Source organism: Spermophilus citellus, assembly GCF_964194105.1.
Source record: "Spermophilus citellus genome assembly, chromosome: 2".
Classification (NCBI taxonomy): Eukaryota; Metazoa; Chordata; class Mammalia; order Rodentia; family Sciuridae; genus Spermophilus; species Spermophilus citellus.
Window position 1 is genome coordinate 149,065,645 of NC_138183.1, and position 13,527 is coordinate 149,079,171.

At 42.7% G+C, this 13,527-nt stretch overlaps 1 protein-coding gene across 2 annotated transcripts in view; it reads right to left on the reverse strand.

Annotated features, from left to right (window-relative positions):
• TECTA (tectorin alpha) overlaps positions 1-12,952 on the reverse strand; it is a gene marked incomplete at its 5' end in the record, with an annotated part of 67,399 nt that extends 54,447 nt beyond the window's left edge. For both annotated transcript variants that reach the window (XM_081280140.1, XM_081280139.1), the window contains 5 exons: positions 2,469-2,634; positions 2,970-3,107; positions 6,582-6,869; positions 9,500-9,633; positions 12,889-12,952. In XM_081280140.1, the coding sequence (XP_081136266.1) occupies positions 2,469-2,634; positions 2,970-3,107; positions 6,582-6,869; positions 9,500-9,633; positions 12,889-12,952 (790 nt within the window). The remainder of the gene's footprint in view (positions 1-2,468; positions 2,635-2,969; positions 3,108-6,581; positions 6,870-9,499; positions 9,634-12,888) is intronic.
• Positions 12,953-13,527: the final 575 nt, after the last annotated feature.

The window sequence follows — 13,527 nt, forward strand, 5'->3', positions numbered from 1 at the left end:
GAACTCCTGGTGAGCTTTGGGCCTAGATTTTTTCCTATATGGTTAAAACTGGCCAAATTCCAAAACTCGTATTTTCTTTTCTGAACAAGGGGAACTTCACAGAGTCCAAAAGGCAAGGATGCCCAGGCAGGCCATTTTCACACATGACCTCACCTTGGGGCAAAGGAAGGGGTTTGATAAGCCTGACCACAGTGCAGGGAGTGGAAGGGAGGGACACTGGCATTTCAGACCATGTGCAGATGGTTTTTCTGTGTGTTTAACAAATTAAAGCTGAGTCAAGAGGTAGGCTGGAGCTTTTTCAGGGCTGCCAAAACATGTAGGCCATGCTTTCTATCCAAAGAGGGGAAGAGACCTCCTCATTCCACATCAGAACTTTCCTAGAGATCTAAAAGCACGTTTCTAAAGGTCTCCCTCTGTTTCCACAGTACCTTGTATCTGGGTCTTTCACGTCTTACTCTGTGTCACCATTGTTCTTGTGGCTATCATTTCTACCTTGTTAGTGTCATGGGAGTCTATAGTATCTTGGCCTGTATAAGGGAGGGAATGTATCAAAGACTCCATATTAAGAAATGTAATATTAAGAAAACTCAATTTAAGAAATGTAAATGTCACAGCATGTGTGAGGCCCTGGGTTCGATCCTTAGCACAGCAAAAAAGAAGAAGAACGTTGTACACCAGGAACTACTGGTTGTTTGAAGAGAGTTGGCTAATATTTCTCAAATAATAGAGTAGCTGGCACTCACTGGAGCTCTCAAGATGTTCTTTGGAAACTTGCAATGGCTGGCTGGCTGGCTGGCTGGCTTGGTGGACAGATAGATGAATGGAACTGGAGATGGTGAGTGGATGGATAGGTAGGTGGCGGGATAGATGGGTTAGATGACTAGCTAGGTAGAGTAGATGGGTAGGTAGATGGATTGGTGGGAGTGGATGGTTGCATAAATGGATGGATAGATGGATGATAGGGACACAGGGATGAGTAGGGAAGGCCCAATTTCCTTCTACTAGTTGCCACAGCCTCTACTCCTGGAAGCAGAAATATTAACAGAAATCCCATTTTCTGAATACTTTTGAACACATAAGACGCAGATATCTATAAATGGAGATGTTCCTGTGAGAGTCCAAGGCTATTTTGCACATCCAAAGAGGTCTTGAGAGTTCAGAGAAAGCTCCAGACTTTGGATGACCATGTAAAGGAAACCCACTGAGGTTCAACTACAGCTTTTTCACAGAGACCTACAGCCAACTTTGATTTTCCCCAAATTCCTGCATGTTTTGCTGCTGCTGGGAAGATTTAAAGAGAAGTTGACTGAAAGACTATGCTACCCAGTCAGAGAAATGCAAATCAAAACCACCCTTCAATAGATGAATGGATTAAAAAAATGTGGCATCTATACACAATGGAGTACTATGCAGCAATAAAAAATGACAAAATCATAGAATTTGCAGGGAAATGGATGGCACTAGAGCAGATTATGCTTAGTGAAGCTAGCCAATCCCTAAAAAACAAATACCAAATGTCTTCTTTGATATAATGAGAGCAACTATGAACAGAGCAGGGAGGAAGAGCAGGAAGAAAAAATTAACATTAAACAGAGACATGAGATGGGAGGGAAAGGGAGAGAAAAGGGAAATTGCATGGAAATGAAGGGAGACCCTCATTGCTATACAAAATGACATATAAGAGGTTGTGAGGGGAATGGGAAAATAAACAAGGAGAGAAATGAATTACAGTAGATGGGGTAGAGAGAGAAGATGGGAGGGGAGGGGAGGGGGGATAGTAGGGGATAGAAAAGGTAGCAGAATACAACAATTACTAATAGGTCATTATGTAAAATTGTGGATTTGTAACCGACGTGATTCTGCAATCTGCATTTGGGGTAAAATTGGGGGTTCATAACCCACTTCAATCTAATGTATGAAATATGATATGTCAAGAGCTTTGTAATGTTGTGAACAACCAATAAAAAAAAAAAGACTATGCTACCTTTTCTTTCTTTCTAATTGTACTAGAAAGTATGGATTTACCCCTCGCCGGGACTTGGCAACACTCCAAGACCACCCACTCCTGTGGAGCTACAAAGTGCAGATGGCAGAGTAAGGAGAAGAAAGATTTAAACAGCGATGGCAACAACAACAACAAAAATAATGTTAAACAGGAGGGTTCCCTTCTGTCCGTCGGCCTAAGAAATCACTCAAGATCTGGGTCCACTTTGGAGTTGTTCAGAACTGAAGGCTGCGTTCGCACCGCAGGCAAGGACTTGGAAAAAGCCGCAGCGTAGCAAATGCAGAGTTTCAGCTCCCAGAGTGATGAATGTGCATGCTAAAATTACCTTGATCTCCATTACCCAGCTGAGAGATGTCAAAAGAGTAAGGCATCCGAATGAGGCCGCCCCCGTGGCTGAAAAGCCTGCCTGTCAATCTAAACCAAACAAACCCTGTTTTGCCATAGAGAACAGGAAATGCTTTACCCCTAGAGGTGCAGCCGTTGGCCGGGTCAATTTCCTTCCCGTCAACTTTAAATGCCCAGCGGCCTGGAACATTGACATTTGTGGTCTCTTGGATATTCACAATCTCAGGGGTTCTTGAGCCTGGGAGACTGAAGAAATTGGTGAGGTTTCCACCATTAAATCCTGCCTGAAGCACAAAAGGAAGATAAGACTTTTGAGCACATGCACCACCTCCGTTGGTTACCTGGTCCAATTGTCTTACTTTTCAAATTTAGCACATCTGAAACCCAGTCACCCTCTTCCCCTGGATTCCCTGGGGCAGCCATCCAAGGTGCAAAAGACTTGCCTAGTTCATCCCACCCTCCAGGTCACGTAGCAAAGACTAGCCTTTCGCCCACCTGCACAATCACCCAGCATCTCTAGTTAAAAGCTGTTGGCAGGACTCTGTCCAGGATGCTGAGCAGCAAAGCAGGGATTGCTATGGTTTAGATGGGCAGGATGATGACATGGAGAACCACCTACCTGTGCCATCACTCCTCCAAGACCCGTCAGGGGGTCCCCACCACTTGCTGTGCCCGTGGTCCAGTTGATTTCATAGTAATTGAAGAGCGTGAATGTATAGGAGCCATCAGACACCAGGACAGCCTGGAAGGTGTTCACCTACAGGAGGGGATAGGATGGTCTCACGCCACTCCCAGGAGGTGCTCTCCTCAGGGACAGCTGCTCTTACTAAGCACACCCACCACTGGTCCCCCCACCCTGTCCCCAAGCAGCTCAGAGCTGTTCTGCAGCCCGGCCCTCAAGCTCTGCCTTCTCTCTGAATTTGTTCTCACCTCCAGTGGGAAAAGTGAGACATGTGGGATGGTGCGTCTAAAAGAGAAATTGCCTGAGATAAACCTGGAGTCTGACTCAGCGCCCAGCTCACATCTCTCTGTCTTGGAGCAGACAGAAGATTCAGAGGCTGAGCTTGTGATATTAGGAGAGCACCTATAGATGGCAGCATGAGAATAACTATAGGCAGCCGCGGAGCCAGGACGGGATGCAAATACCTGTTCCCACAGCAGGGTGGGTGGGAGGGGGAAGAGCCAGCAAATGCTAGTCAGTGGGATTAAAATGGTCCTCTGGATTGTGCTCTCTCCATTCCTGGAAAACACATCTTGACGAGATGTCTCCCCTTTTTAAAATGGAAGTTGGAAAGTGGTTTTTAAAAAGCACTTTGTGGGAAGAAATTGCTCCTCTAATTGAGCATTCATGTATTGCTTTCTATCTGTAAAATCCTCAGTGCTCATCTGTAACTTAGACCAATGTTAAGATGGCCAATGTTTTTGGCCCACTCCCATCGTTTTTTTACCCCCTTTTTTATTTTGGAGGTGCTGGGGATAAAACTCAGGTCCTCACGCGTGCTGGGCAAGTGCTCTGCTCCTGAGCAGCACCTCTAGCCTCCATGCCCACCCTGTAGCTAAGAAAGCTGAGGACTAAGGAAAATAATTTCTGGACACTTCACAGTGACCCTTACATTGATGATGGGATTCAAGCCAGAGCTCCTAGTCTATCAGTGCACTGTCATTCCATGCTGTCTTAATTTTAAACTTTCTAGGACAGAGATGCTAAGGATTCAAACAAACCTTGCAACGAGTTCTCAGAAATAAGCTGTAGCAAATTCTGTGTTTTTTTTTTTACTAATTCCCTTTCCTAATCCTCACCCCTGATTTTCAGGAAATGCAAATAAAAAATAGAGTTGAAAGCAGAGACTGCATTTACCTTTTTCTTTTCAATTCTAGCCCTTTCTCCAGCTTCCTGATACCATCCCAGTTAACATTCTGTCCAACTCAGAGGAAGACCCAAATCCCTATCCTGTGTAATCAAACTGGGGTAGAGGATCTTGGAAGCCCCAGATCTCCCCATTCTAGAAGGTCCCAGGGAGGGGCAAGGTGCAAGCAAAGAAAAGCCCTTTTAGTAAAGTAAAGCTTTCTCCTTGAGCTCTGGGCCTGCCATAGCCGATGTTGTCTATGATAGAGCTGCCCAGGTATATGCCTTCATTCTTTGACTTCCTTTAACAAAAGAGGAAAGTAGGACACAAAAATGAGTGAGCAGTCAGCTCAAGATTGCTAAAAGGTCACTAGTGGGGTCAGGTTCAAGAGGCAGATGCAAAGTCAAGGTCACATGAGGACTAAAGTTATACCTTCTTTCAGAGCAGGATTCTCCTGCAGAAGTGAATTTCTTCCCCCAAAATGAAGTTGGAAATATCTGTGGTCCAAGCAGCTCTTGAGAGCAATCTATTTCCCACCCTATAAGTCACTCCAAATCCAACCAGCCATCTCAACAGCACCCTGAGGCTAACTGTATCGCATGCACACCAGCCCCCACACACACTGTTGCTCGCCGTCACATACCCCTACACATAGACCTTTCTTTATTCATATAAAAATGTTTTGGATTTGTTTCAGTAAAAACTTGTTTTTCAGTTCTTGAAAAACCCTTTTTGCTTCAGAGGACTTCCCATGATGCCTGGAGGAGACCACAAGTAAAAATGTCCCCTTCCCTTTTTACAGGGCTTCTATGGCACTATCTGCCTCTAAAAAAAATCTCTCAAGTCAGTGTTCAGTTGGCCTGATGATCCACGTTCCTCTATGGAACAGGTGGTGCACTTTCTCTAGAATGAAGGCACATACCTGGGCAATTCTATCATAGACAGCATCGGCTATGGCGGGCCCAGAGCTCAAAGGACTTAGATGTTTCCTCATTTGTCTTCATAGACCGAGATCTCACCTCGTTCAGAAATTCATTCCAAAGTACAAACCAGAAAGTATCTAAATTATCTTGCCATTTTTATTGCCAATGGAAGTTTTTTGGAAAAAAATGGTGGTCAGCATTTGATGGGCATTTCTTCTCTTGTTCTCCCCCACTGACACTAAAATTTATCGATTGCTGGCATCCTACATTCTAAAGCTGTAAGATATGAGACTTAAAGGACATAAAACATCACCTGAGGAGTCGTTAGCGATCCAGAACATGACAGAGGGAAATGTATGCTTCTTTAGAGGTTATTTCTAACCAATGCATCCACTGTTTAAACTTGTGTCTTTCTGTTCTGCAGGACCTCTTAGAGATAAAGTGCTCTGAGATGCTCTGGCCAGAAAGTGCTAAAACACAATGTACTCATTGCGTCGAAGCTATAGATTGCAAGGCCAGCACTTTTCAACCTCTCTCTAACTTGGGAGTTTCTGTTTTACCCCTAAACAATTGACTCATTGCCAAGGAAGTGGGAAAACAGATGGAATTAGAAATAATTCTAAGAAAGGGGAGGGTAACTTTTTAAACTATCTTTGCTTACTGGAAACATTATGCAGTTGAAGATGCATGTGTCTGCTACTTCAAAAACTTCCATTGTCAAAGTCACTCAAACAAGCTGCAGACTTTCCTGAAAACCACATTCTGTCCCTTTATGTAGAAAGTTGATTATCTCTACGATAATGCCAGCGATAATCTTTCTTATTTGACTTTTATTTGACTGCTCATTTGGGATTTCAGAGCAGATGTTAAAACTTTATTCATGAAACACTTTAGCTGCCCACTCTAATTAACATCAAATATGAATAATATCAACCCTGGTCATAATAAAAAAATGTCATAACATAATAAAATGAGCCAGGTCATTTGTACCCAAATCCAACACCTTACTTATCTCTTTCTACCAGATTTTATGGAGCAGGGTTGGGGGGAGGAAATTATTGATGGAGAGAAACATTTTGTGCCTCTGGCAAGAGAAAAAGACCCTTGAGGTCCTCTGGATCCCTTTATCATGGGACCTGGAATAGGTCTCAGTGCCTTGATCACTCTACTGCAAAACAGGAAGGCCACCTGCTGCAAGAACATGGTTGAGGGACTCTTTTTAGACATTCCTAATGAATTGTGATTGGGCTGACACATCTTCTGAAATATTACAGCTGACTGGTCTGGTTCACTCTGATATTTCCCTCTGTTTCCTGGAAAGTGGGTGGCAAGACCCATTAGTTTAACTCAAGTGAACTGACATTCCTCAGCTCTACCAATTAGACTCCTTCACAGTAGTGAAGATGGACAAGAATTAGATGTCAGAATATGAAGTGGAAAGTGGAAAATTTGAATTATTACAGGTGTGGTGCTGCTGCCTCCATAAAACGTGACTTCCTCCCATGTCACAATGAAAACCCAAGTGGCAGAGAAGGTTGCCATGTCTTTGAAGTACTTCCTGATGTCCCTGGTGGCTCTTTTCAAAATGACAGGGTCCATGGTCTCTCTGTAATAGATCTCGCCTCGAATTCCATTGTGCACGTCCGCCCAAAATGGGGCAATGAAGGCCCTCCCATCCGTCAGGGGAAAGGACTCCGGTGTGAACTGGCTCACCAGCACATTGAAGGAGACAACGCCGTTGTTATTGACCTACAAAATGAGAGAGGTGTTGCACAGTGGATCTGAAATCAGGACAACTTCAGTCACAAACAAAGACGGACATTTGCCTAATTGTATGAATGGAAAAGACTTCTCAACAACTGACTTAAAAACCTCAATGTAGCACCATGGTCCAAAGGAGAAGATTCAGGGCACGTACACTGGCTTTCCTTCACTTTCAGCTTGTAGTTAGCTTTTTTTTTTTTTTTTATTAATAATCAGTCTCATTTTCATGGTGTCTATCCTATCTCTATTGGCACTTACCAAATGCTACTGGGTTGTGCCTGTATGCGTGTGCTAGGCCAGCCTGGGGGCAATGTGGGTAATAAAGCCAAATTCCGAACGACAGATTTGAGATAGAAAGGAAAAACAAAAACACAGAAGCAAGTTAAATTTAAATTTGAGGAGCTTGATATTGGTCCTTGATTCTTATTTTATAACGAAAGAGGCAAGTCAGAGAAAGATAAATCAAATATTCTTTCATGGAACTCAGATCTCAGGATGAACCACGTCCCTGCTCTGGAGGAGAACTTTAAGACTTCTATTGATGTCACTCAGAACTGTGAACTCAGAACACAGACAAGGTTAAGACCTCCAGATGTCCAATTCCATTCCGGCTCTTATAGTTTGATAGCTTCCTTGTACAATCACTGCATAAAAATTGAGACATGAGTACCTTACATTATATATGTAAATGACTTGCTTATGGTGATTTCTTCATGATTTGTAAATAGCGCAGCCAACTTATGAAATTACAAAACCTTACTGCAAATCACAAGTCAGTAGGTTTCCTCGCACAGGACCTATGAATAACCCAGCTTCTGCCTGCCTCTGAGGTGAACTGATTTACCCAGTGGCTTGCGTGGCTTGGACAGCAGAACATATAAGACAGGAGTGCTTACAGCTGGGTAAGGAAGCCCTGGGGCCATTTTCCTTTACATTTAGTTATTTAGGTTCCTATTGATCAAATAACATTATGGACATTAATAGTGACCCACAGACAAGGGATCTGCACCTGGGTAAGCGTACCTTGTCACACTTGGAAACAAGCATATGGGGTTGGAAAGAAGATGGAAACAAAGCTACAGGGATGTTAAGAGCCTCTTGTCTTCGAACAACCCAGAGGGTGGCAAAGGACTACACTACTCAATGACCTAGAAACTCAGAATAATTTACCCTGGAACAAGTCTGCCCCAAACGATGGTTTATCCTTTTGCAAGGACAAGAATTCTTCAGGCTCCTTGCGGCATTGTGTAATGAATGGGGAAAAAGAGCTTAACTAAATACCTTTGTTCTAGAGACCTGGGAATCGAAGGCTTCTAGAATGGAAGTCCTACACTCCGTCTCATCTCCAAAATCAGGTCAACACGTTCCAAAACTCACAGTCAGCTATTACAAACACAGACTGGGGAGGCCCTGCTGTGAGCAGAGCATAAAAGGCATTTCAGGATGCCAAGAGCGATGTGTTTGCTAGGGAATAATAGGTGTAATTAAAACACACAGACTCGCAGAAGAAGCTGGCAATGACTCACATGTGTTTTGATTATATTCTATAGTTAAAATCAGTGGTTCTCAAACTTTTGTGAGCCTTGGAATCACCTGAAAGGCACAGGAAACTGGATTGCCAGGCTCTCCTCTCCAAGTTTCTGATCCAGTAGGACTGGGTTAGGCCCTGAGATGTGACATTGCTAACAAGTGTCCAGGTGATGTTGATGTTACTAATTCAGGGTCAACTGGTTAGGCAATAACTACCAGCCAGGTAATGGAAGAGGGAACTGTTTTTGAGTGGGAATCAGCCTCGAGCTATCCATCACAAGTTGGGAAAGTAGAGGTGTCAGATGTGCAGAGGGCCAAAGGTGGAGGTGCTCAGAGTCCCATTCGTATCTCTGAGCAAGACATAGAATAGGATAGGATGTGGTATAATCTACATATGGCTTCTTTAGTCCTTCAAGGCCAAAGATAGAGAAAGGCTCAGCCACTCTGCACCTTCCTCTTGATGTGCAACAATCTCAGCAGCTAAACCAATGATCCAAAAAATAGCCTGAGAATGCAGGTGCCCCGGGGAGCTCTGACAGAGAAAGTTACCATTTCTGAGTGCAGGCTTGACAATGGGACCCTCTGGCATAGGTACAGACCCAATGAGGGTGGCCAATTCTGTAAATGACTCTTATACGATAGTTGATTTCCCCTACTTTAGGCTCCAACCCTGCTTCAAATTGGTTGGAAGCCCAAGAACAGCAGGTACCTAAACTTTTCACACCCCCCAGAAGGGAAAGAAAAATGATATTGCTCCTAACGTGGTTCATTGTATCTTTTTATCTTGTCGAGTAGCAGAAATAATGTTCATGGCATTGGGGCCTCTGCTTCACTTCTGTGTTTAATCACCCACAAACACAATTTATTGCCCTGTATACTCCTCTACTATGAACATTAGCCATTAAATATACCTTTGACTTTCTTAATCATAAACCTATCAGCTCATGAAATCTCAGAACTTGTCGTTTTGGCTGCCAATAAATCCTCCATTCCAGAGCCTTGGGAGAGGGTATTTAACATGCTTTCCTTAATGACAAACAAAAAGGAGAGCCACAGAGCAACAGCTGGGCTGCATCTCCACTTACATAGACAGTGCGGTAGGGAACGCCGAAGAAGAACACCGGGATGGCCAGCTTGATCTCAGATGAGCTTCCGTCATCTACTTTGGGGGTTTTGGTGTCATTCTGCCAAAATGGATACATGAGCTCCCTGGGCTGAACTGTCAAGAGACATGGTGATTAGGCAGATGGCAGCTCCCTCTTGGTTATGCAAGCTACTTCCCTCTCACCTAAAGCCATCTTCTCTGAGTATGGCTTCCAAGCTAACCACAGGTCAAAGAGCCTTGTCTTTCATCCTAACCTAAGCCATATTCAGGCCTTTACCTTCTGCCTCTGGAAGGTGTCCATTTCTGTGAACTCAGACACAGACAAGGTTAAAGACACCATTTCTCCTTAGAAGAAAGCATTCAGTGCTCTATTCCTAGGCTATGGTGCATTTTGGAGAAAGCAACGTTGAGAACCGGCTGGAAGGCAGTGAAACCACACTGCCTGGAGCTGCCAGAGGACCGCGAGGTGGCCTCTAGGTCTGGCATGGCTCGGGAGGCCTTACCTCTGGATTAGACAGCAAGGTGGAGAGAAGGCAGTGTGGCTGTGGCCAAGAATTCTACTATCATGTCTTTTCCTGAAAGGAGTCTCCTCCCTCCTGCCACACAATAGGAAAAGAAGATACCAGAGCCCAGAAGGAAGTAAACAACAGTTGGAACCAGAACAAAAATGAGAGGAGAGGGTTTGTAGTAACTGGCCTGTGAATGACCTTGATTGAGGGCTGGCTCTGAGAGGCTCTGTGCCCATCTCCAGTTCACAAAAGGCAGACATAGGATCTTCTGAGCCCAGGGAGGATGGGCACTTGAGAACTCTCTGGAGAAGAGGCACAGGGCTCTTCCTCACCCTCCTGGTCGAAGGTGAAAGTCACCACACAAACACATAAGCCCTCCTGTGGCAGCGTTACCACCTCCTTGGGTACGTGGCTTATTTCTTCTATGTTTCCCATTCAAACTCTTGCAAGGTGTGCCCTGGTTTGGCAAGAGAAATGAGACAACTTCCCCAGGGTCTATGTTACTAACAACAAGGTCCAATTGCATCTATGAAATTATCTACATTTCAGGTCTCTTTTCTCTGCCTCTGACCTTTCTTCTCTTGAATAAAAAATAGAACAATGAAACATCATCTCTTTTTACCATTAAAAAAAACTATTCGTAGTTTTCAGGGGCAGCAGTCAGTCCATTTTGGACTTCTGGCCTTTGCTCTTGAGGTTCCCACTCACAGCCATCCAGAGGCTGTCCCCTTCATACCCATTGTCACGTCAGGCCCTCTTCTTGGGAAAGTCTCTGTTCGGCACTGATGGAGCCGATAGGATTGTGAGCAACTGGCCAAGGACTGTCCTGCTCCTTTGGGAGTCTGTTAGTGAAAAGACAACAGCTCACGGACAGGAGCACAAGAGCAGCCAGAGAGCATCCCAGAGTGCCAAAGTGCCAGCCCCCTAGTTCTGGAGCAGGGAACAGGAAAAGATCAGCCTGGACCAAGAGCTGATCTCTTTCTGAGGCTCACAAAGTAGGAGAGCAGAGAAAACTAGCCCGGTCATTAGAGTATATGCATTGTTCCCCAAACCCCAAAAGTTTCAGGGAAGCCAACCAAATCTTAACCTGCAGGAGGCACTGCTGATAGTTTATCCCAGGAGCACTGAGCCAGTGAGCCACACTTGATGTTACAATCAGTACTTGAAGCAGGACCTTCTAACTTGCCTATTTACATAATAGTAATAAATTCTAAATTCCTATAAGATAGGGACTTGGAAAAAACTTTCTTTATAATCCCTACTAAAATGTTATGCACAAACACTTCCTGAATTGGAAAGATGACAGAATTCCTCAAATAAAGAGCAAAAAATCAAGTCATGCTATGGATTTGTCTCTCATGGGGAACTTTTTAGGAATCATGCCCAAGTATGAAAAACAGCATTTAACTGTGTTAAAGGGCTCAAATTCACCTTGAATTATAGTAATTTTCCTGGAAAGGTTAATTGGCATTTGGGGCAGTGTTGGCCAATTTGCCTAGGATGAGAAAACCTATAAGCATTCATGGAGAAGAAAGAAATGGCATGGAGACTGTTCCTAATTTCTCTGGCTGTCCAAAATGTGAAGTGAGTTCCAAATCTCTTCTCTTCATGAGTGATTCTGACTAGTTTGTGATTTTGAACAGGAAAGAACAGACAGTTGAAATTTTTCAATCTTAAGAAGAAGACAAACAATAAAGGTATCTAATATTATAAATATTCAATAAATACTTGTTAAATTAAAAAAGAATGCTTAATAAAAGGGAGTAGGTTTACACGACAAGCAATTTCCATCTCAGAAGCCATTATTATTATTTTTTAATTATATAAATAAATATAAATATCTATTTGCACATATATACATCTGTTAGCAGCATGACCTATCAGTAGTATCAGAGTTTGTAAAAGAAGGAATATTCTCCACCTGAAATGGCTGAAATGTTCACAATAAACATAACTATGTTTTCAGGATTCTTTCTTTCACCAAAGAAAATCTATTTTTGGAGTAAAAGTAGGAGGTTGGAGTCAGCAGGCTCATTGTGGGGTTTACATGTTATAGCTATTTCAATTCACCCAACCTTGGAAAAATGTTGGGGCCACACATGGTCATAAAGACCTGTTCACCTAAGACCTGTGACCATGCACCAGCTGAGCCAAACAAACATATCAGCAAAATAAAGATGCTTTAGAATTCTAACCATAAAAGTTCAAGATCTATGTGCAGTGCCCCATTTTTCTTGTCTAATTTTTTTTTAAAGAAAACTACAGTAAAAAGAAATATGTGTGGACTTTCACTTACCCAGGGCAGTGCTCAAAGAAAAAGGTCAGAGAAAAGAAGGAACCACAGAGGTGATAATTGTCTTATTCCACTTGCACTTTTAGATTTTCTGGCCATGACATAGCTCACTGATACACAGTCACCAACATCAGTGACATTGTAACTTCTTAATTTAGGGCTAAAATATATATATATATATATATATATATATATATATATATATATATATATATATATATATATATATATATATAAATTTAAAAATTTCTAACACAAGTTAAATGCCTTTATGGAAATAAGTGAACAGGTAACTACTCTATATTCTTTTAATAGAAATAGTTTGCGTTAAATAACTTCTTCACAAATTGTGTTCTAAGTTAAATAATAAAAAGTGAGAATATAAGTGAACATCATTCAAAGTTAATGTACTTTACCCTCGACAACAGAATTTAATTTACATTTTTTCTCATTGTATCTGTAGACACATGTACACCTGCCCTTACAATCATGGTTCCAACAAAAGTGTCTCTTTATAAATTCAAGAGCATGCTAATCGAGAGCTTTATGGAATTCTGTAGTACTCACCTTGGTGCTGTACAAGTGCGAAGATGAAAGAGACCCAAATTCTAAGTAATGATGAATAATTCATCCTGGAATTTTAAAAAGAAAAAGAAAAAAAATTCCCAGCTTGCCAGAGTAAATAGAACACCAGGTGTGTTTGGTGGCAAATCCCAAGACACAACACAACCATCATAGAACAAATTCACATCACAATATCAATAGTTCTGAGTCGGGTTGAAATTCCCTGAAGGCTGCAGGTCCTCCCAAGTTCAACACTTCGTGAACAAGTTAGACCCCAGAAGAAGCCATCTGGAAGTGCAATAAGATCACGCAAATTGTCAGGTAATTATACAGGACCGAGGAGAGCAGATATGAGTCAAGGAAAGGTTCCTACTCGGCAGCTGATAAAGCCCCGGAAAAGAACACCTAACTCCAAAGGGTCAGGTCTCAAGCACACAAACTCCGACACTGGCTTTCCTAATTTTCACAAGGGCTTTCCATCAGGATCAAAGAAATGTTGGTTAAGACACCATGCATTTCTACAGGTAGGAAATTTATAGTTTGCCATTACCTTCTCAATGATTTGGAGCCAACCCATCATTTTACTGACCAGATTCAGGTGTTGTCTGAGACTCTCTCTACTATCTTTCCATAGCAAAGTGA